Source organism: Phycodurus eques, chromosome 8 (assembly GCF_024500275.1).
Source record: "Phycodurus eques isolate BA_2022a chromosome 8, UOR_Pequ_1.1, whole genome shotgun sequence".
Lineage (NCBI taxonomy): Eukaryota > Metazoa > Chordata > Actinopteri > Syngnathiformes > Syngnathidae > Phycodurus > Phycodurus eques.
Genome location: NC_084532.1, coordinates 3,400,291 through 3,422,993, shown reverse-complemented (window position 1 = coordinate 3,422,993; position 22,703 = coordinate 3,400,291). Strand labels below are relative to the sequence as shown.

Here is a 22,703-nt window from a genome sequence, read left to right as displayed (position 1 = left end):
GTCCCTCACGTTTGTGAAACAAAAGTCTATTTCCTCCTGTTTGTGGAAATAGCCAGTAACAGACTTTTTTGTCTGTTACTGGCGTGACTGCACTCTTCTGCCATTGTTGTTAGCCTATCTGGCTAACATGCCAGTGTCCCGTACTACTTGTAACACCACTACTGCTCAACACTGGGCACACTTATGTAATGAACATGCACTATTGAAAAAGGTGCTATAAGCTGATGGTGGGCTGCTATCAAGTAACATCTTTAGAGCTAAATATTGGCAACTAAGGCAGAGTGCCCATTAGTATATGGACACCCATTAATTCACACAAACAAAGAACCAAAAGTTAATGCTTTTATTTCTAAACTATTACAGAACTTTAAGTTGTGAATTGGAAGAAACAAAAACACAATCAGCACAAAATTAGTTGTACTTAACAGTGATACCTTGAAGTTCAAAATCCCCGAAAGTTGTACAATCTGGAGTCTGCTACATGCAATTAACTTTGCAGCCCTCCTCAGAAATAAAAACAAACAAGAGTACCCTAATTAATACAGAATAAATCCATCAGAGCATTATTATGCTCCCAAAGCAAATTAAAAAAATATATTTTACACTGTCTTTGCAGCAAAGACGTAGTTAGTACAAAGAAGTGGGACATTGGCATTCATAAAGTGGTTGTTCATATAATTAGATATCTGCCAACATCGTGCCAGTTTCTTGCTCAGTAACAATGGGGTATAGATATATAGATTGTCGTAATCTGGTAACATTTGGTGAAGATATGTCCGATCAGAGATTTTCTGAAAAGGCATTAAAAATGCTTTTCAATGATGTATAGATTGTGGCAATAGGGTAAAATTTGGTGAAGATAAATCCAAACTGCTCCTTCGGGAACTTTGTCGTGAGCCACTTCTAGAGCCTGTAATGGATCCTGGGGCAGACGCAAAATTGTAGGGACTACTTATTCCTATGGAGGACACGGATGATGCTGGTAACATTCTCAGACCAGTGCTCTCCTCCACCAGACAACTGTCAAGAGCCTCCTTATAAGAGATCTTCAATTTGCTCTTGGGGCATGTTAAATTCTTTGTGTGGTTTTTGATGTCTTGAAGTTTCATAGCAGTGCTACCATCAATCCAGCCCATTTTCAAAGCATCTGCTGTGGTTCGTCTACAACCCAGTTCTGGGTCATAAAGTCCTCCTGTTACAAATTGGAACTCCATAAACCTCTGGCCTGCCTCATAAGGTAGCCACATCTCCTTAATGGCTTCAGCAGCAGACATTTTCTTTCCAGTTTTCATATCATCAAAGCCAATAAAAGCTTTTTGGGCAGGCCTGAGTTTAGTAGCCATATCATCATTAATTATACCTTGGCGTGAAGCATCTTGGATGCTGAGCCGACGCCCGTTTTCTGGATTTATGATTCCTCCGGTACACGCCTGGGCCTCCAGCAGTCTCTGAGCAGTAATAGTATCAACAAGACCACAATTTAGAGCCCCCATAACGGATATTTTGTCTAAAGTCTCTGAATCAAATATGGCACCCACAGGATTCTTTTCACAAACACTTTCAATAGGGGAGGCCTGGGTGATAGAAACACTAGATACTTGATTTAGGGTGTCAGATGAGTTTTGAGAACCACTGCTGCTTCCAAAGCTTTGCTCTTTAATGGTGGGTGGTATTGTTGTAGATGTCTTTGTGAGGGAGGAAGATTTTGATATTACTGTTGATGATGATGACACTGAAGTTGGAAGTGAAGCCTGTGATGTGGACGTTGTTGGTGGCAATCCATGTTCAGTTTTTTCAGTGATGATATCGGCAAACTGTGTTAAGGTGATGATACGTGAGCGATATTGATCAAAAACTGAGTCATCAATGACTCTTTTTTCAAGCAGTTCACTGATGTCATACTTTCTACCAGTCTTCCTGTCAATGATAACGAAACGTTTGGAACCATCTGGAGCAGTGATAGTGATCTCTTCCCACTCACACTCTTGCTGAGACAGCTCCAGGTAGCTGCTGTAGTCGATATATCCATTATTATATGCTTCACGTACAGTCATCTCTTTATTAGTCCGAGGGTCCACAATTGTTACTCTCCTCTTTCTCAGGGTGTTTTTCATAGTTGCCTCCTGCTTTTCCTTGTCTACAATTGGCAAAAGTATTAGGCCAGTCTTCCCATCAGTAACGCAACGTTTCTTAAGCTCCAGGTAGGTTAGGTTTTCCTCTGTATTAGGGTCAAAGAAGTACTTACAAGCAACATCCGGATCAGTCATGAGCTTATTCATTTCCTCATCTAAGTATCCTTTGCTGTAGGCCACGTTTACATGAATCCGATGGCTGTGTTCAGGATCAATAATACCGCCAGTGGCAAGCTGGGCCTCTAGCAGACGAAGGCCATGTTCTTTCACAACAAGTCCCCTCTTTATTGCCTGGAAAAGGGAGATGAACTTTTCTGTACCAGGGAGTTTGTAACCTGTCACCGCTTTTTCTGCTGATAGCAGGGTGTCCATACACTCTGCCCCAAATAGTCCTTTGTTATAAGCGTCACTAACAGTGAGGTGAATATTGTGCACTGGATCGACTATAAAACCTGAGGCAGCCTGGGCTTCAAGAAGCTCTAAAGCGGGCTCAGGTTGCAATAGTCCACCTTTCATGGCCTCATAAAATGTCATCACCCTATCACTGGCTTCATCAAATAGTCCTGCTATGCAGGTGGACATGCCCAAATAGGAGCGCAGGCGGTACTCAATGTCCTGACTTGTCAGTCTCCCTTGTTTCAATTCATTAATATCAGATTGCTCCAGCAGGTTTGCATCTATTAGATCTATGACAGAGACCTGGCTCCTAAGTCCTTGGACAGTTGTTGGTTTTTTAGGTTCTGGGAGAAGCAAAAGACCCGTGCTTATGTCTGCGCTGCATCTTTTCTTCAGGGACGGATAGCTAATTGGCAGTTGGGTGTCTGGATCCAGATAGCATTCAGGATACTGACTGAGTGCCTCGTATAGGTCTGCATCTATCAGATTCCGATCCATAGCAATGTCTCTAGGTAGGTATACACTGAGGGTAGGGTCCAAAATACCTCCTGCAGACTCTTGAGCCTGAAGTATGCGAAGAGCAGTGTCCTTGTCAATCAGTCCCTTTTTCATGGCCTGGCCAGCTGACAAGAGCAGGGAAGTATTTGGGTCTCTGTAACCTATGGCAGCAGCTTCAGCGGCAAACAACTTTGATTCATCTTCCTTACTGACTACGCCTCTAGCACATGCTTCCTTAATGGTCAATTTCTGATTGGTCTGGGGGTTTATGATGTGTCCTGTGGCTGCCTGAGCTTCAAGTAACAAGTCAGCAGAGTCAGGGGACATGATACTTTGTTTCTTGGCCTGACTAAAGGAAATTTTTTTGAATGATCCAGCTGCAACCCCAGCAATTAAACCAGTCCCTTTAAGGAAAACATGCTTATCAACAGACACCTCCAGCACAGTTTTCTCCCCCATGATTAGTTGATTTAATGTCGGTTTGTCCAAAATGCCACAGTCAAACATTTGTTGTGCTGTTACTGTCTTGCGGACGCCGTCAAAAATCAACTTAGAGGGATCCAATTTTTCTAAAATTGGCAAAAGATGCAGACCAGTGTGAGACTCTGTCATGCATCTTTGTTTCAAAGCCCTGTAACTTACATCAAGTTCAGGTTCAGGATTAAGGTAGTATGCAGGACTCTGATTTAGAGAATTGCGGAGGTCTTCATCTAATAAATTCCTCTTGATTGCTGTGTCTTTCGGAAGGAATACACTAAGATTTGGGTCAAGTATACCTCCAACACACTCTTGGGCTTGCAGGAAACGTAAACCAGTTTTCCAATTAATTAGTCCCCTTTTCATTGCCTCATAGACAGACAAAGGCTTGGTTGAACTTGGATCTTTATAACCAACAGCAGCACCCTCTGCAGCCAATAATCTTTCCTTGTCTTTTATATCAACTACTCCTACGGCACAAGCCTCTTCTACTGTCAGCTTCTGATGGTTGGTGGCAGAAATTATATATCCTGTGGCAGCCTGGGCTTCCAGAAGCAAATCTGCAGTCTCAGGGGACAAGATGCCTTGTTTTTTGGCTTCTGACAAGGAAATTTTTCCCTGATCCCTAGATTGAACCCCAGCAATCGGCCCAGTTCCCTTCAGATAGACAACCTTTTCAGCAGACACCTCAGATACTGTTTTCTCCCCTTTCACTAACTGGTCGAATGTAGGCTTATCAAGCACTCCACACTCAAACAACTGCTTCGCTGAGACAGACTTGCGGACACCATCAAACATCAGTTTGGAAGGATCTTTTCTTTCAATAATTGGCAATATTATCAAACCAGTGTTGAAGTCGGTTTTGCATTTTTTCTTTAAAGCCTCATAGCTGACATCACACTCTGTATCTGGGTCAAGGTAACACTCTGTACTTTGATTTAGCGCCTTACAAAGATCTTCATCCAAAAGGTTGCGATTCATAGCTATGTCTTTGGGGAAGAACAGACTCAGATTTGGATCCAAAATTCCCCCAGCAGACTCCTGGGCCTGCATCAGGCGTAGGCCAGTTTTCCTATCAATTAATCCTTTCTTCACAGCTTCAAAGACTGAAAGATGTTTTGCCGTGCTAGGATCCTGATAGCCTACAGCAGCAGATTCTGCTGCCAGAAGCCGATCTCTATCTCTTATGTCCACCAGTCCTCTGGTACATGCCTCCTCTACTGTGAATCTCTGATTGGTCTTGGGGTCAACAATGTGGCCTGTTGCTGCCTGTGCGTCAAGTAGTAAATCTGCACTATGTGGGTGCATCAGCAAGTGTTTTTTGGCTTCTGATAAAGACACAGTACCTAAAGATCCAACTGATACACCAGCAATTGATCCTCTCCCCTTTAAAAATACTTTCTTGTCATCTGACAATTGGGGGACAGTTTTTTGTCCCTTTGTTAATTGGTTAAATGATTTTTTGTCCAAGATTCCACAATCATGCAGCTGTTGTGCTGTGACTGGTTTACGGACACCGTCAAAAATCAGTTTAGATGGGTTTTTCCGCTCAGTGACTGGCAACAGTAGCAGACCAGTGTGAGCCTCTGTCTTGCATCTTTGCTTCAAAACTTCATAACTGACAACCTCATCAGTGTCTGGGTCAATATAACACTTTGGATTCTGCGACAGAGCATTGCAAAGGTTTTCATCCAAAATACTACGACTAATAGCTGTGACTTTGGGAAGGAACACACTGAGATTTGGCTCTAGTATGCCTCCAACACACTCCTGGGCCTGCAGCAAACGTAGCCCAATTTTCTTGTCAAGCAGTCCTCTTTTCAAGGCCTCATACACTGAAAGTGGCTTTACTCCAATGGGATCCCTGTAGCCAACCGCAGCAGCCTGTGCTGATAAAAGTCTGTCTTGATCTCTTGGGTCTACCACTCCGGCGGCAACTGCCTCCTCTACTGTTAGCTTTTGATTAGTTCTGGTATCAATGATGTGGCCTGTGGCTGCCTGAGCATCTAGCAGCAGATCAATAGCATCTGGTGGTAGAAGATGCTCTTTCTTTGCTTCAGTGAGGCTTATTTTACAGGGAAATCCAGAAATAAATCTCCCACCCTGTGGGTTTTCAATTATCAGCCCTGCTATTGGCCCTGTTCCTTTTAAACTAACTTTTATATCGACAGACGCATCAGGAACAGTCTTTTGCCCTCTAATGAGCTGGTTAAAAGCTGCTTTATCCAAAATACCACAGTCAAGCAATTGGGCTGCTGTAATTGGTTTGCGGACACCATCAAAAATGACAGTGGAGGGATCCAAGGTTGGGGGTTCTCTAGTTTTCTTTAACTCATCCTGCATAGTTTGTCTCACAATAGTCAAATCTGTGAGTTCTTTCTGGAGGACTGACAGCTTTCCTTTATATGTTTTTTCAAGCTCACTAAGTTCCCTAAGAAGCCTCTCAATCTCACTTTTCAAAGTAGTCTTTTCCCTTTCCAGATATTCCTTGTCTGCTTCATATTGGTTGACAAGGCCCTGCTTACTTTCATATTGTCCTTTCCAGTAACTTAAATCTCTTTTCACCCGCTCATTCTCCTCCTGAAGACGTTGTTTATTTTGTAGCTCTGACTCAAGAGACAGCTTAATGTGTCTGATTTCCTCCTCTAGCCTTTGAAGGTGATCTTTGTCTGTCCCAGATATTTGGAGTTTCAGCTGCAGAGCATCTCTCTCTTTCAAAGTCTCACTGTACTGCGACTGCAGTGATAGTATTGTGGTGGATGTCTGTAGAAAAATAGTGGGATAAAAGAAAAAAAGAGGTTGATAATTAGTCAATTCAGACATGTTTAAAAATATTCATAATAGGAATTTACACAAAACATGGACAAAAAAAAACCTATGAAGTTGATCTTAAGAAAAGAAATTTGTATAAATAATACACACTCAAAATATGTGACCTTTGCCCAAATCCAGTTTGCTTTGGTTACACCACATTGTAGTTTACATAATGATTACAACACATAATATCAAATAATTACATGCGAATTATGACAAGTCTGTCTGTTTCTAATGGCAAACATTACTCACATATGAAGTTATAATTTTATTATTACTCAAATGTCTTGGTCATAAGCAATTTATGGAGCTCTGGGCAAAGGAAATATGAGCAAAAGTGAAAAAGTTTGCAAGCTACATCTTTTTGAATAGTGGTAGGGATAGATCAACTATCATCAAGTACGCTTGAATGACAAGTCATGCACTTAATTTAAACGTACAAATAAACAACTCCTGATTTCAAAAGTCTGGGTGATGGGTAGAATACATTTTTAAAAAGGTTTTTGTAAGTCATCCATCCATCCATCAATTTTCTGTCTGTTTCTTTCTTTCTTTTTTTATCCTCACTAGGTTCGCAGGTTTGCTGGAGCCTATCCCAGCTAATTCTGGGCAGGCAGGGTACACCCTGAACTGGTCACCAGCCAATCGCAGGGCACATATAGACAAACGACTATTCCCACTCACATTCACACCTACGGAGAATTTAGATTCTTCATTTAATCAACCATGCATGTTTTCGAGATGTGGGAACAAACCAGAGTACCTAGGGAAAAAAACCACCCAGACACGGGGAGAAACCCCGGTCCCCAGAACTGTGAGGCAGATGTGCTAACCAGTCGCCCGCCGTGCCTTCTGTAATTCATCCATCCATCCATTTTCTGAGCCGCTTATCCTCGCAAGGGAGTGCTAGAGCCTATCCCAGTTGTAATCGGGCAGGAGGCGGGGTACACCCTGAACTGGTTGCCAGCCAATCGCATGGCACATACAAACAAACAACCAGTCGCACACATTAACACCATGGCAATTTAGAGTCTTCAATCAACCTACCACGCATGTTTTTGGAATGTGGGAGGAAACCCACGCAGGCACGGGGAGAACATACAAACTCCACACATCCGGGGCGGGGGATTGAACCCCGGTCCTCAGAACTGTGAGGCAGACGCACGCTCTAACCAGTCGTCCACCGTGCCGCCCTTTTGTAATTCAGTTCAGTTAAATTATTTTTTTAATTTTTATGGTGCCAATTCACACCAAAAGCAATCTTAATGCACTTTTCATATGGAGCAGGTCCAGCGCCGCTACACATACAATAATTCCGAATTTGATGCCTGCTACAAATACCAAAAACAATATGGGACTAGGCAGCAAAGGATAAACTGAACGTTGTTAAACTATTGATTGTTGTTTGACAACAAGTGACAAGCTTTGCAAAACCAAAGATGAATACATTTTCACTACTTTATGAAATCAAGTTTAAAACAATGTCTTTAAATCTGTCCAAGAATCAATGCTTTTACTGTCCCTTGGTAGCAATATCGTCGACACCAAAAATAAAGTATTTCAATTACAGTAATTGGGACATGCATTATACAGGGTGTTCGGCAAGTGACTGTGCACTTACATTTTTATTAACATACATGTTTCAATATAGAATAAAGAAGGTAGTGTACATATGAATAAAATCTGAAATATAAAAACAATACGACTGGAAGAGTGCACAGTGACTTTCCGAACACCGTGCAACTAATTGAAAGACTTTGGGATTAGGAATTTATGGTGCAAAGAGAAATGCTAACATGAGACATGAAATACTCCTAACATCTCTGTGGAATTACTCAAAATAGAAAAACATATTTTCTGTGGAGCATTTTAAATTGTTTTGTAAACCAATAAATAATTATATTCTTACATTAAAATTAGTGTGCTGTTCTGTCACACAACAGTAAAAATGACCCCGTATTAGCATACTATAAGGAATGTGTAACAGGCAACAACCGCTAATTGATTAATTATTACTAATTAATTATTACTAATTCAATATGGGGTAAAAAGTCATGTCTTTTTATGTTCCTTGGAGACACCATTCAAACTTTTGGGAAATCAGGCTACTAATTGAGAAGCAACTAGAGAAGATGATTTTGAGGTTCATGCAAGCAATCAAGAATTTGTCTACTGGGCAGTGATGACTACTTGATTGTTCCAAATAATATCATCTGGAGAGATAGGAGCAATCTGGGATTAGCTTTCAGACTTCGAAGTACCTCAGTATCCTGAATTTGTATTTTCTCAGTTTCCAGTTTGAGATTGTGCCTCTCCAAAGAGAGCTCTGAGACAAGGTTGTGGTAGTCAACATTGCTGCGCTCGCTGGCCTGCAGCTGCAGCTCCAGGGCGGTAATTTGGCAGAAGATCTCATCATCACGTTCCTCTTTGGACCTCAAAAGTTCTGCTTTATCATGTCGTGTTGCCCTAAGCTCCTCCTCCAGCCTCAGCCTTTCTTTCATCAAGGTTTCAGTCTTCTCCTTCAGAGTTTGAAGCTCAGCGTAGTTCTCATTTAGAGATTTACTCTTCTCCTCTATAGTTCTGTAAAGACCCTCATTACTTTGGTTCACCTCTTTAACTTTTACTTGCTCTTGTAACACTTGATGCTGCAGGGCTTTTATCTCAATGCTCAGCTGTGCTAACTGTTCCACATAGGTTCTGTTTTGTTTCACGCTCCTTTCCAGTTCCTCCTGCAATATAAGACACTGTTTTTCCCCTCTCATTTCCGATGTGTCGACTTGTTCTTGGTTCTGACGTAAAGTGGTAATGGTGCAGTAGTACTCTCTCATTGCCATCATGGTCTTTTCTAACTCTATCTCAATCTGCCTTCTTATCAAGACTTCCTCTTGGTTGGCTTTCCTTAAGTTAGCTAACTGGATCTCCAGGTCATCTCTGACAGACTGAATGTCCTTTATGCGGCCCTGTAACCGATTCAGGTTGTCTTCTACTCTACTCCGATCCCTATTTTCCCTCTCCAGCTCGAAACGCACATTCTGAAGCTCTGCCTCACACTCCATTAGTTGGGCCACTGCCATTGCTGAAATAGTTAGCTTTTCTTGAAGTTCGGCCAAGGTCTGTTCAAGCACATCTTTTCCTTCTTCTGTAGTTTTCCTCCTTCGCACCTCTTCCTCCAGACTGTGGGTGACATAGGCCAACTGCTCAGTCTTCTTCTGTAGCCCCTGTCTAACTTCAACCAAATCCTCTTTGTACTTGTTGTTTTCCTCTTCTCTCTGCTTGATCAAAACCTCAACCTCACTTTCTAGTTCTCTTCTCTTATGTCCTTCAACTGTGATTATTGAGCGCTCCCGATGAGCTTCTTCCTCTGCCCTCTTCTTTAGTTCCTCTGCCTGGTTGACAAACATCTTCAGCCTCCTGAGCTCCTTCTCCATAACCATCTCCCTCTGCTTGCATCCTGTCATATTGCAGTTGATGCTGAGATGCATCATCCTCCCTTTGGGCTGAAAGCCGTTGAATTGTGGTATGACTGACATTGTTCTGGGATTCATAGTTGAGCTTTAAGTTATTGATCTTTGCATTGCATTGGCTTCTTACCTTTGAAATCTCCTTCTGGAGCTCTGCCACCTTCGAGGTTTGCTCCTCTAGCTCACGCTGCAGCTGTTTAAGCTCATGCTCTTGTTTTGCCATGTTCTTTTCCACTTCCACTTTAGACCAGCTGACACTATCCAGTTCTGTATGCCTCTTCCTAAGGACAGACTCATACTCCTCTTGTTGTTGGGTGTAGCGCTCCTCTGCCAATTTTCTCTTCCTCTTTTCTTCTTCTAGCAAGTAGTTGAGATGTGTCACTTGATCAGCGAGGTCTGCCAATTGGTTGTGAGTGTTCTCGAGGCTGTCTTTTGCTGCATTGCACTGCAGAGCAGTGGTTCGCTTAATCTCCTCCATTGACAGCAGCTTTTCCTGTGACTGGGACAGCTCGAGTTTATAGCGAACAACAGCATCTTCAAGAAATTTGTTCTTGGTATTACGGTCTTCGATATCCTCCTTCAACATGCGAAGTTCTTCCTCTAACAGGTCAATCCGAGTGCTACGAATCTGAAACCAAGGCAAAGCCATTGAGGATTACTACAGTTTAAAAAAAATACAATAAAGTTTTTGACATTTCAAAATAATGTTATCGTGATTATACTACACCTTGTTTACATAGTCACAAATCCAAATTTCAGTACCTTAATATCCTCCATGCTTTTGAGGAGCTCTCCTAGGAATTTCAAGTTGTCATCAGACAAAGTAAGCAACTCCATGTACTGGGTCTGCAGTTGAGTAGCCTAAGAGAAACACCCCTCGATGATTACTTGCAGTAATTGTTATCATTCAAATGTTGTGACCTGTATTAAATTTAAAGATTTGTCCCATTGTTTCAATCAGATTGTACATGTACATATGGAAATGTCCTCTTTACCTCCTGAATAAGATCCATGGATGGCGATCTCAGCATTGTTGTCTTGATAGGGATATTGAGCAAAGTCTCTAATCCAGAGGCATAACAGGCTAGGTCTGTTTCATAATCCTGTAAAACAACAGAACGTAATATTAAACACATACTGTATCCTCCCAGATTGTAATTGAGGCTGGATATACACTTCCTCGCATGTGTCGCATGGAATCCAATATTCTCCAATCAGAGTCAGGCCTCAAGCCGAAACTAATTTAAAAAAAATAATAATCACATATTTGTTAATGTTACTGCAGGGTACATATACCTGGCACCGTGAGTCCAAATTCATAAAAAATATGCCAGTTTATGATGTACACACAGCTGCAGTTAATCAGAACAGCAAGACCTTGGAGGTTCATAGACAATCCATCCATCCATCCATTTTCTGAGCCGCTTCTCCACACTAGGGTCGCGGGCGTGCTGGAACCTATCCCAGCTATCATCGGGCAGGAGGCGGAGTACACCCTGAACTGGTTGCCAGCCAATCGCAGGGCACATACAAACAAACAACCATTCGCACTCACAGTTACACCTACGGGCAATTTAGAGTCTCCAATTAATCCATGTTTTTGGGATGTGGGAGGAAACCGGAGTGCCCGGAGAAAACCCACGCAGGCACAGGGAGAACATGCAAACTCCACACGGGCGGGGCCGGGGATTGAACCCCGGTCCTCGAAACTGTGAGGCTGACGCTCTAACGGTGACCGACTGGTTAGACCAATAAAAACAAAATATTTATATGTATATGAAATATTTGATATAATTTTTGTTCAAATCCATCACTGTCCAATGTGCCAATGTCACATGTGTTTATGCTTACAGTATGCATCAGTAGCAATGAATCATACTGTAAAGAGATTGTACTGTATTTGATGAAAAAGAATTGACCTTTGTCGTCACATGCAATCACTGCTCATTCACAAAAGCTTTCTTTAAAACAAATATGTTTTATGTTCCAATTTTCACGAACAATGCAGCATTCACACTCTTTATTGCATTTCTGTGATCTAAAGATTTAGATAAATTCATATATTGATAAATGAGGCCCAATTTCTTTGTATCGTCATATTATAAATATAGCCCTATCTGTCCATGTATTGTTACACCCTTGTAATGGTGACAGAAAGACTAAATCATCATCATCATCATCATTATCGAAATAAACAATCATTGCAGTGTTGACTTCCTTACCTTGATGGAGGTCACACAGGCATCGTTGTCTTTCAGGACACTTTCTAGTGTATCCCTTTTTGCTTTAATTTCTGCATTCAGAGCCTTGATAATATAACAAATACAAAGATGTCAGATGTCTGAACAAGATATCAGAACAAACATGGCACAGGCACCCACCACAATAACAAAATAATATTGTTGGAAAGTTGGTCATAAAACCTTCTGATTGTTTATGTGGTCTTTCAGAGATAGAACATTCTGTATGTTGGTGTCCTGCAGGATGTCTTGGTTTTTGCGAGTGTCATTAATCCAGTCAGTGATGGAGGAACTGGATTGCTTGTATTGCTCCAGCTGAGGCAAGTACCGCTGCAAATCCTGGAGTCTGAAATTAATAAATTAACATGGGCCAAACAATTCAGAATTTTTTTTTTTTTTTTTTGAAGAAACAAAACTAACTGACACAAAGTTGATTACAATTCAGTATGAGTCAGTGTTTTACCTGTTATCTATCTGCGCCTTGATTCGTCTCCACCGGTCTGACAGTAGGCCCGCCAGCTCAGTGTATTTTGACAACATCATTTCACAACTGTAGAAGGCCCCACCCACCTGGCCATTCAAGTGGTTTGCCTTGACAAGTTCTGCCTCCATTGAGGCCAGAACATCACTTTTCTGATCCAATTCGTCCAAAATATTCTATACAGAACATGCAAGATAACAAAAACATCATAAAACCAGTGAAGGGACACTTAATTTTTCAGTTTTTCTAACCAAAATACCATCCATCCATCCATCTTCTACCGCTTATCCGAGGTCGGGTCGCGGAGGCAGTCGCTTTAGCAGGGACGCTCAGACTTCCCTTTCCCCAGCCACTTCATCCATCTATTCCGGGGGGATCCCGAGGCGTTCCCAGGCCAGCCGAGAGACATAGTCTCTTCAGTGTGTCCTGGGTCATCCCCGGGGTCTCCTCCCGGTGGGACGTGCCCGGAACACCTCACCAGGGAGGCGTCCGGGAGGCATCTGAATCAAATGCCCCAGCCACCTCATCTGGCTCCTCTCCATGTGAAGGAGCAACGACTCTACTCTGAGATCCTCCCGGATAACCGAGCTTCTCACCCTATCTCTGAGGGAGAGCCCGGACACCCTGCGGAGGAAACTCATTTCGGCCGCTTGTATCCGGGATCTCGTTCTTTCGGTCACAACCCACAGCTCATGACCATAGGTGAGGGTAGGAACGTAGATCGACTGGTAAATCGAGAGCTTCGCCTTTCGGCTTAGCTCCTTCTTTACCACAACGGATCAATACAAAGTCCGCATCACTGCAGACGCTGCACCGATCCGCCTGTCGATCTCCCGTTCCATTCTTCCCTCACTCGTCCCCCAAGATACTTGAACTCCTCCACTTGGGGCAGGATCTCATCCCCGACCTGGAGAGAGCATGCCACCCTTTTCCGACTGAGGACCATGGCCTCAGATTTGGAGGTGGTGATTCTCATCCCAGCCGCTTCACACTCGGCTGCGAACTGCTCCAATGAGAGTTGGAGGTCACGGCTTGATGAAGCCAACAGAACCACATCATCTGCAAAAAGCAGAGATGCAATACTGAGGCCACCAAACCGGACCTCCTCTACGCCTCGGCTGCGCCTAAAAAGTCTGTCCATAAAAGGTATGAACAGAATCGGTGACAAAGGGCAGCCTTGGCGGAGTCCAACCCTCACCGGAAACGAGTCCGACTTACTGCCGGATATGTGGACCAAACTCTGGCACCGGTCGTACAGGGACCGAACAGCCCGAATCAGGGGGTTCGGTACCCCATACTCCCGAAGCACCCCCCACAGGACCACCCGAGGGACACGGTCGAACGCCTTCTCCAAGTCCACAAAGAGAGACTGGTTGGGCGAACTCCCATGCACCCTCGAGGACCCTGCCAAGGGTGTAGAGCTGGTCCACTGTTCCACGGCCAGGACGAAAACCACACTGCTCCTCCTGAATCTGAGATTTCGACTTCCCGACGGACCCTCATCTCCAGCACCCCTGAATAGACCTTACCAGGGAGGCTGAGGAGTGTGATCCCCCTGTTGTTGGAACACACCCTCCGGTCCCCCTTCTTAAAAAGGGGGACCACCACCCCAGTCTGCCACCCCAGAGGCACTGTCCCCGATGTCCACACGATGTTGCAGAGGCGTGTCAACCAGGACAGCCCTACAACATCCAGAGCCTTGAGGAACTCCGGGCGAATCTCATTCACCCCCGGGGCCTTGCCACCGAGGAGCTTTTTAACCACCTCGGTGACCTCAACCCCAGAGATATGAGAGCCCGCCTCAGAGAACCCAGACTCTGCTCCCTCATGGGAAGGCGTGTCAGTGGAATTGAGGAGGTCTTCGAAGTGTTCTCCCCACCGGCTCACAACGTGTCGAGTCAAGGTCAGCAGCGCCCCATCCCCACTATACACAGTGTTGATGGTGGACTGCTTTCCCCTCCTGAGACGTCGGATGGTGGAACAGAATTTCCTCGAAGCCGTCCGGATGTCTTTCTCCATGGCCTCACCGAACTCCTCCCATGCCCGAGTTTTTGCTTCAGCAACCACCAAAGCTGCATTCCGCTTGGCCAGCCGGTACCCATCAGCTGCCTCAGGAGTTCCACAGGCCAAAAAGGCCCAATAGGACTCCTTTTTCAGCTTGACGTCATCCCTCACCATTGGTGTCCACCAACGGGTTCGGGGATTGCCACCACGACAGGCACCGACCACCTTACGGCCACAACTCCGGTCAGCCGCCTGAGCAATGGAGGAGCGGAACATGGTCCACTCGGACTCGATGTCCCCCGCCTCCCCCGGAACATGAGCAAAGTTATGTCGGAGGTGGGAGTTGAAACTCCTTCTGACAGGGGATTCCGCCAGACGTTCCCAGCAGACCCTCACAATACGTTTGGGCCTGCCACGTCGGACCGGCATCTTCCCCCACCATCGTAGCCAACTCACCACCAAATGGTGATCAGTTGACAGCTCCGCCCCTCTCTTTACCCGAGTGTCCAAGACATGCGGCCGCAAGTCCGATGACACGACCACAAAGTCGATCATCGAACTGCGACCTAACCAAAAGTATTCTACTTATATTATTGTATTATATATTTAAATGTATTTTGAAAATGAAAGAAAATGTGATTTTGACCTCTTTTTGACTTTCTAGAAGATCTATGGGAATTTTTAGCCTGGTATACACTCTCTGTGTGTTTGATGGTGTGGAAGTCAAGTGACCTTGTTTTGTGCACTGGCACAGAAAATGGCTTCTCCAAAAGTGTTTCCACAAAGAGGTGTGTCCCTAGACTTTTGTCCATACCGTGTAACAGAAGTAAAAAGTTAACTTAAACTGTCCTTTACGCAGTGGCAGCACTTTATCTATCTCTCAGTAATATACCTTAAGAGTCTTCAAGTAGTCGTTTACATCTCCCACCAACAGAGAAGTGGTCTCCTTCTCTGTCAATCTTGCCTCATAAACCTTAACTGTATCTTCCGCATGTGCCATACCTTCCAGCATGTCCCTTACAGCCTGGAGCCTGGTTAAAAGAAAAAAAAAAGATTGGATTTCATTGTACCAACCAAGTTACAGTATCCTCTTAGTGGACTACTAACTAAATATAACGTGTATATATATTTTTTATCTTCTATTTTTATTTTCTCTCTTTATACTTGTATACTCTTGTTTTATATGGACCTGTGTCCTCAATAAAGATTACTGAAACTAATATTGATCAAATTCTTCATACAGACTTAAACCATGTGATATATTTGATATTTCGACATTTACCGTAAATTAAACTTGGCTTGTACTTTCAATTTATTTCAAGGATAATTGATCAATTGAAAAAAAAAAAAAAAAGTCATACCGTTGGATATAATTTGATGAGTTACTCTCCAGACTGCTGAGACGTTGGATGATAACTCCAAGCTCACTGCGTAGAAACTGAGCTTTATCTGAATCATTCATGCCCTCCAGTTCCTTCATAATATTCTCCCTCAGCTTTATGTACTCCTCTTTTATCGCGTTGACATCAACCTGCACGCTCTTTATTATAAAAAATAAAAAACACAATCAGTGTGCAGTAAATGTGACAGTAAGAAGAGGCTTTTATTTTGCTGCCTACAGTATTTATTTTTACCTCTAACTGTGTGATTTTGAGGCCACAGTCTGTGGTTCCATCATCTCCCAAGCAGATGTGAACATGCTGACACAGCAAGCCCTCAGCTGCTTCCAGCTTCAATCTGAGTGCGTGCAGCTCTGTTAAACTATGTGAAGAAGAGGCGACCTTCTTCTTCACCGGCTCTGTCTTTGTCACTTTCACTACCTCTTTCTTCACTTTTTTCAGCTTTGTTCTCTGCCGCTCTTCCTCTAGCTTGCTGGCATCCTCATCTGCAGCTGCTGTCATTATAATTAGCTGTTGCTGTGCTTGCTGGGCTTCTAGATGAAAGAAACAAAAAAAGGAGGGAAAAGAAATATTACCGAGTTCAAATCAAGTTGAGTCGAACATCTGTATTACAGAACATAGAAAGACGCTTTGCTCCATTTTCCTAACAATGCAGTACTTACAGTACTTTCACTTAAGACAAGATTTCAATTACTGGGTACACAATACAGACAAAATTACTGAGACATCTTGTAATCAATCAATTTCACCCCATAACATACCTTTGGGATAAACTAGACCAGAGATCAGTCAGCAAGGCCCTCAAGTCAATCATCATTTACCTATAAACTCATAAATTTGAACTGAATGGACAAAAAAAACTTACGCAGCCAAAAGTGTGGAAGTTGTTAAAGCTGTAAAATGGGGAACTAATCCATATCTTCTCCCAATGTTGGCTACTCTACATATTCTATGAAACATTGTGAGGGACTTTGTAACATGATTATATTATCCTTACAAATTATGTTTGCTAAAATTGAAAAAAAGAAAAGAAAAAACATGCTGATTTAATTTATTTTCACTACATCAAAAGTGTTTTGCATGCATTTGTTTTGGTCTTGACCTTAAAGTAGGGATGGGAATAATATTGCATAATCCTAATTCTTAATCAAATGAAATAAATTAAAGAAACTATTTTGATGAATTACTTCAAATTTCCTTACCCCTTGTAAAACCAATATTTGAATAATGTTTGATTGATATTAAATAGCGTCTAGATTTTTAATTGAGATTGAGGTGAGACTGGCCTTGGCAATAGCTTGTGAGTGTCATTAATGCCTTCAATTATCCATACACTTTACACTAGTTTCTAACTAATTGGTCATTTGTTGAAGGCTGTTGTATTTGTTTGTATGATGATGTATTTCTTTCTACACCTCAGTTAATTTGTGAGCTGTTAACTACAGACAAAGATAACAACAAAATAAAAGCAAGTTTGTTGTGTATCACTCACATGCACACTTTATATAATCATTGCATTATATGGTATCCTAATTTGTTGTATAGAATTACGTCAAATTGTTATTGCATTAGGCGTTGCTTAGTAGTGATCCTAAATGTATCGTGGCAGTGTATCGAGATGTGCATCGTATAGGCCTCGGTGACACATCCTTATTGTGAAGTTGAAAATAGTGCATTTGTAAACAACACTGTAATCAAACTACGAAATTGAGATGATGCTGCTCAGTAGTCATAAAAACATTATTGATATTTTAAAAAACATTATTACAATTACGATAATTGGCATATAGTATTTACTGTAAGCAGGTAACTGCACCACGAGAGTTCCATAGTGGGCCTGAGCCCCATTGAATTGGCTCTCGATGCCCCTCTTGTCATTATCACCAAACATCTGGGAGCATTGACAACTCAGTTTGAACTCTTCATAATGACTCTCAAGGCTCTTGACAAACTGGCAGTACTCCTCGGGACTCATCCGTGCCAGCTAAAGAGAAAAATATGACATAATAAATGACTTAAGGAGAAACAAAAAAAAAAAAAGTCAGACATAAATGGTAAGCATAAACAAATTTGACATTGGGGCTTTCATCATCCTTCCATTGCTTTTTGTAAATTTCAGTGACTGCATGTACAGTGTAAATGTACTTGCACGTATTTATATTATGAAATAGGTTGACTGTCTTGCAAGTGGAAATTCAATTAACACTCAGAGCAGTTGAGGGCCTCGTTCACTTTGGCGATGGGTGCTTGGAAGTGAATTGGTGCTACATTGCTAACATGTTGTGTGTAACGGAACAGATATTATAGAACATGATTTTAATGTTACACTGGTTAGTTATATCTAGGTCTGATAACTGACATATTTTGTGCCTGAATGAAAACATAAAATGTTTTAAAGAGACATTAAAGAGAGCCTAACTGCACATCACCTACCATGGAGATGGTGAGAGAGTTGATGCGTTCGATATCCAGAAGGCAGTACTGCCAGGCAATAAGACTCTTAACATTGATGTACAGCTGATTCCAGATAGACAGGATCGACTCATCATACTGCTCATTTCTTTTGAAAAGAAAGAGGGAATAGAAATCCATAATGTTTAGATGTAGTTTTGAATGTTACTGCAAATGGTTAAGCCACGGCTTTCTCTCACAGGAAACTTCGGCGGGATAACGACAGCAGCATCAGCTACAATAATAAGATTGTGACACATACCAGCACAACACGGGATAACGGAAATTAATAGAATGTGACACAGTAATCTAATTCCAGTGCTGTGTGGGATGGCAATCATTGCTTCACTAGTCATAATTTAGATAGAGTACATGCAAAATAGTGCAATGATGCAACCAGATATTATCAAGAAAGCAACACAATTTTAGTGAAATCTTTTCCCCTTAGCTTTCACTTGATTTGTAAATGGTTTGGGTTTTATTCTCAGTTAATCCTTATTGACTCCTGTGACAAGGAAGTGACAATTCTCTGCCGACCAGTCAGTGAATAAGAGTGTGGTTATCTTTTTGTCTATCTCTACCGCTCCGTACTACTGCAGCCAGTATCCCATGTTACAGTTTGCATATTGTAGGACCCTTTACTATAAAAATGACAAAACATATGCATATGCTCACGAAATTAACCCAACCATGCTGTTTGGTGGAAAAGGGGCATATGTGTTTTAAGTTAGTATCCCTTACTTGGTAGCCAGATTGATGCTGAGTGGATTGGGAGGAGGGAGGATCAAGCACACAGATGGTATCACCATATCTAGTCCTCCCGGCCCTGTAACCTCCCACTTGCTGCGTTGCCTGTTGTCCTTCAAGATTGCCTCATCGCCCTTACAGATCACCTTCTGTAGTGTCAAGAACAAACAGAATCCCCTGCTTTAATTTATATTATGCATAAATTAAAAAAAAAAAAAATATATATATATATATATAATACACACAGCGGCTGAAAATAAATATTTAACAGGTCACCATTATTCTCATTGCAATTGGCTGGCAACCAGTTCAGGGTGTAGAAATTAAGTTGTGTGTAATAATGTGAAATGCCCCAGGGAAAAAGTATTGAACACGGCAACTGGTATTTATTTAATACTTTGTCCAAAAGCCTTTGTTTCCAATGACAGCTTCAAGACGCGTCCTGTATGGAGAAACTAGTCGCATGCATTGCTCTGGTGTGATTTTGGCCCATTCCTCCACAAAAGAAGTCTTCAAATTTTGAAGGTTCCGTGGGCTTCTTTCATGGACCTTGAGTTTCAGTTCTTTCCATAGATTTTCGATTCTATTCAAGGCAGGTGATTGGCTTGGCCATTCTATCAGCGTTATCATTTTTCTTTGAAAACAATTGAGTTTCCTTGGCAGTATGTTTTGGATCATTATCCTGCTGAAATGTCCACCCTTGTTTCTTTTTCATCATCCTCGTATTTGGCAGCAGATTTTTGTCAAGAATGTCTCGGTACATTTGCCCATTCATCCTTTCTTCAATAATGTGAAGTTTACCACTACCATTTACTGAAAGGTAGCCCCACACCATCATGTTCCCACCTCCAAACTTCACTGTTGGTATGGTGATGTGGAGTGCCATTTCTCCTCCTAACATGGTGTGCATTATGGCATCCAAAGAGTTAAATTTTGCTCTCATCAGACCAGACTATATTCTCCCAGTATTTAACTGGCTTGTCCAAATGTTGTTCGGCAAACTTTAAACGAGCTTTGACATTTTTTTTTTTTTTAGCAATAGGGTCTTGCGTGGTGAGCGTGCATACAGGCATGGCGGCTGAATGCATTACTCTCTGTTTTCCTTGTGACAACAGTACCTGCTAATTCCAGGTATTTTTGAAGCTCTCCACAGGTGGTCCTTGGCTCTTGGCCAACTCTTCTGATTATTCTTTGCACTCCTGTGTCAGAAATCTTGCGAGGACCACCTGATCGAGGCAAATTTATGGTAGTATGACTGGCTTTCCACTTATGTATTATGGCCCCAACCGTGCTCACTGGAACGTTCAGAAGCTTAGATATGCGCCTGTAATCAATGCCATCGTTATGTTTTGCAACAACTACTTTGCGATGGTCTTGAGACAGCTCTTTGCTCTTACCCATCATGAGATATGTCTTGACTCACACCTTGGCTATAAGACCTTTTTGTAGGCCATCAATTAGGACTGAACCAGTCAATATTCAGCGGCACGGTGAGAAACTGGTTAGAGCGTCAGCCTCACAGTTCTGAGGACCCTAGTTCAATCCCTGGCCCCGCCTGCGTGGAGTTTGCATGTTCTCGCCGTGCCTGCGTAGGTTTTCTCCGGGCACTCCGGTTTCCTCCCACATCCCAAAAACATGCATTAATTGGAGACTCTAAAATGCCTGTAGGTGTGACTGTTAGTGCGACTGGTTGTTTGTTTGTATGTGCCCTGCGATTGGCTGGCAACCAGTTCAGGGTGTGCCCCGCCTCCTGGCCAATGACAGCTGGGATAGGCTCCAGCACGCCCGCGACCCTAGTGAGGAGAAGAGGTTCAGAAAATGGATGGATGGATGGACAGGTGATATTCTGACGAGGGGTTGGATTGCTGTTTGATTATTGATAGATTTTAGCCATGTCTTTTTGCACCGCCCTTTCATCATGTGTTCAATACCTTTTCCCATTTCACATTTTTACACACAACTTAATTTCTGATCTTATTTGTTCTACTTTCTTTGTATGTATGGATTACTTGGGTTGTTCCCAACATCTGGTGAAATTTTCGGGTCAATGGCACTTTTGGAAGTATATTTTGTGAGAAAAATGGTGATGTGTTAAATACTTATTTCAGCCGCTGTATATCTCCATTTTCCATACCACTTATCCTCACAAGGGTGTGCTCATGCCAGTCTCAGCTGACTTCAGGCAAGAGGCGGGGGACACTCTTGAATTGGTCGCCAGCCAATCGCAGGGCACATATAGACAAACAATCATTTGCGATCAAATTCATACCTAGGGAGAATTCAGAGTCTTCAATTACCCTCCCACATCCCAAAAACATGCATGGTAGGGTAATTGACAACTCTAAATTTCCCGTAGGTGTGAATGTGAGTGTGAATGGTTGTTAGTTTATATGTGCTCTGCGATTCGCTGGCGACCAGTTCAGGGTGTACCCCGCCTCCTGCCCGATGATAGCTGGGATAGGCTCTAGCAGGCCCACGACCTTAGTGAGAAGAAGCGGCTCAGAAAATGGATGGATGTGTGTGTGTGTGTGTATATATATATATATATATACATATATATATATATACATATATATATATATATATATATATATATATATATATATATATATACTATATAGATATACACACACACACACAGGATACAAAAAACCTATTCAAGTGCAAGGTTTTTGTGAAAAAATAGGCCAAGATAAATCATTTACATTTTTTTTACAACCATTAATGTGACTTATAACCTTAGCATTTGAAAAAAAAAAAAATTCTGTAAAGTTAAAGTAAAAATAAGCAACAGTTAATGTGGTTTCATAAGTGTGCACGCTCTCTTGTAGCTGGGGATGTGGCTGTTTTCAGAATTAACTTATATGCTTTATATTTTTATTTGCATTTTATATCACATTGGCATCGGCATTGGGTCTAAACCTCCCATGTCCAAATTCAGTCAATTAAATATTTTTTCACAAATCGATACTCTTAGTCAGTCCCCATGTGGGTATGTTATTTTTACAAATGAGTGACCAGTCTGAAGTGTTGGAAATGACTTGCTCTCTTTGATGATGCAATGTTAATGGCTAAACAAACATGCTGTATTTTTTCTTTCCTGAAAAATGATGGTTTTGGAGATGGAAGGATTCCGCCTGATGCCGGCAACATTGCTTGATAAAAAAAAAAAAAAACACACAAAACACTGACCTGGTCTTGTTTGAAGTCACACAGGGCTTTGACAATAACAGGTCGGGTGCTCTTCTCTTCTGGGTTTCTAGACTTCAGTCTGACGATGCTGTTGGACTTTTTAACAAGATGCTGAACTTGCCTCTTGTGATCCCTTATCATCTCTCGCTCCCTCTTAAGACAAAATGACAAATAATAATATTTACATTGAAGCAGAAAACGTATGCGTAACGTAACGTAAAGAAAAATATCATCAAATACAATTCCCCAAATTACACTGAATCATAAATGCACATAAAGTGATCATGTAGTTTAAGCTGTAGTTCTTTGTGTTGGTCTTGTAATGTAACATTTTTCTCAATGGTGGCCACTGTGGAAAATATCTTGCTGATTGATCAGATGTTCAAAGAAATCCTAACATCCATGCAGTG

At 42.1% G+C, this 22,703-nt stretch overlaps 2 protein-coding genes across 2 annotated transcripts in view; both read right to left on the bottom strand.

The window, feature by feature from the left end:
• Positions 1–329: 329 nt before the first annotated feature.
• The window catches only part of LOC133406315 (desmoplakin-A-like), a 35,913-nt gene continuing 13,539 nt past the window's right edge, over positions 330–22,703 (bottom strand). Inside the window, exons 11-24 of the mRNA XM_061683838.1 lie at positions 22,294–22,446; positions 19,096–19,250; positions 18,337–18,463; positions 17,701–17,887; positions 16,138–16,436; positions 15,865–16,043; positions 15,396–15,534; positions 12,482–12,675; positions 12,202–12,364; positions 12,001–12,084; positions 10,774–10,881; positions 10,541–10,639; positions 9,909–10,406; positions 330–6,266 (exon numbers count right to left, since the gene is read on the bottom strand). Of these exons, the coding sequence (XP_061539822.1) occupies positions 816–6,266; positions 9,909–10,406; positions 10,541–10,639; positions 10,774–10,881; positions 12,001–12,084; positions 12,202–12,364; positions 12,482–12,675; positions 15,396–15,534; positions 15,865–16,043; positions 16,138–16,436; positions 17,701–17,887; positions 18,337–18,463; positions 19,096–19,250; positions 22,294–22,446 (7,836 nt within the window). The 3' untranslated portion in view covers positions 330–815. The remainder of the gene's footprint in view (positions 6,267–9,908; positions 10,407–10,540; positions 10,640–10,773; positions 10,882–12,000; positions 12,085–12,201; positions 12,365–12,481; positions 12,676–15,395; positions 15,535–15,864; positions 16,044–16,137; positions 16,437–17,700; positions 17,888–18,336; positions 18,464–19,095; positions 19,251–22,293; positions 22,447–22,703) is intronic.
• LOC133406316 (desmoplakin-B-like) lies at positions 7,819–9,901 on the bottom strand. The gene has a single exon (XM_061683839.1). It carries the CDS (start codon positions 9,860–9,862, stop codon positions 8,504–8,506), a length of 1,359 nt encoding a protein of 452 aa, XP_061539823.1. The 5' UTR covers positions 9,863–9,901; the 3' UTR covers positions 7,819–8,503.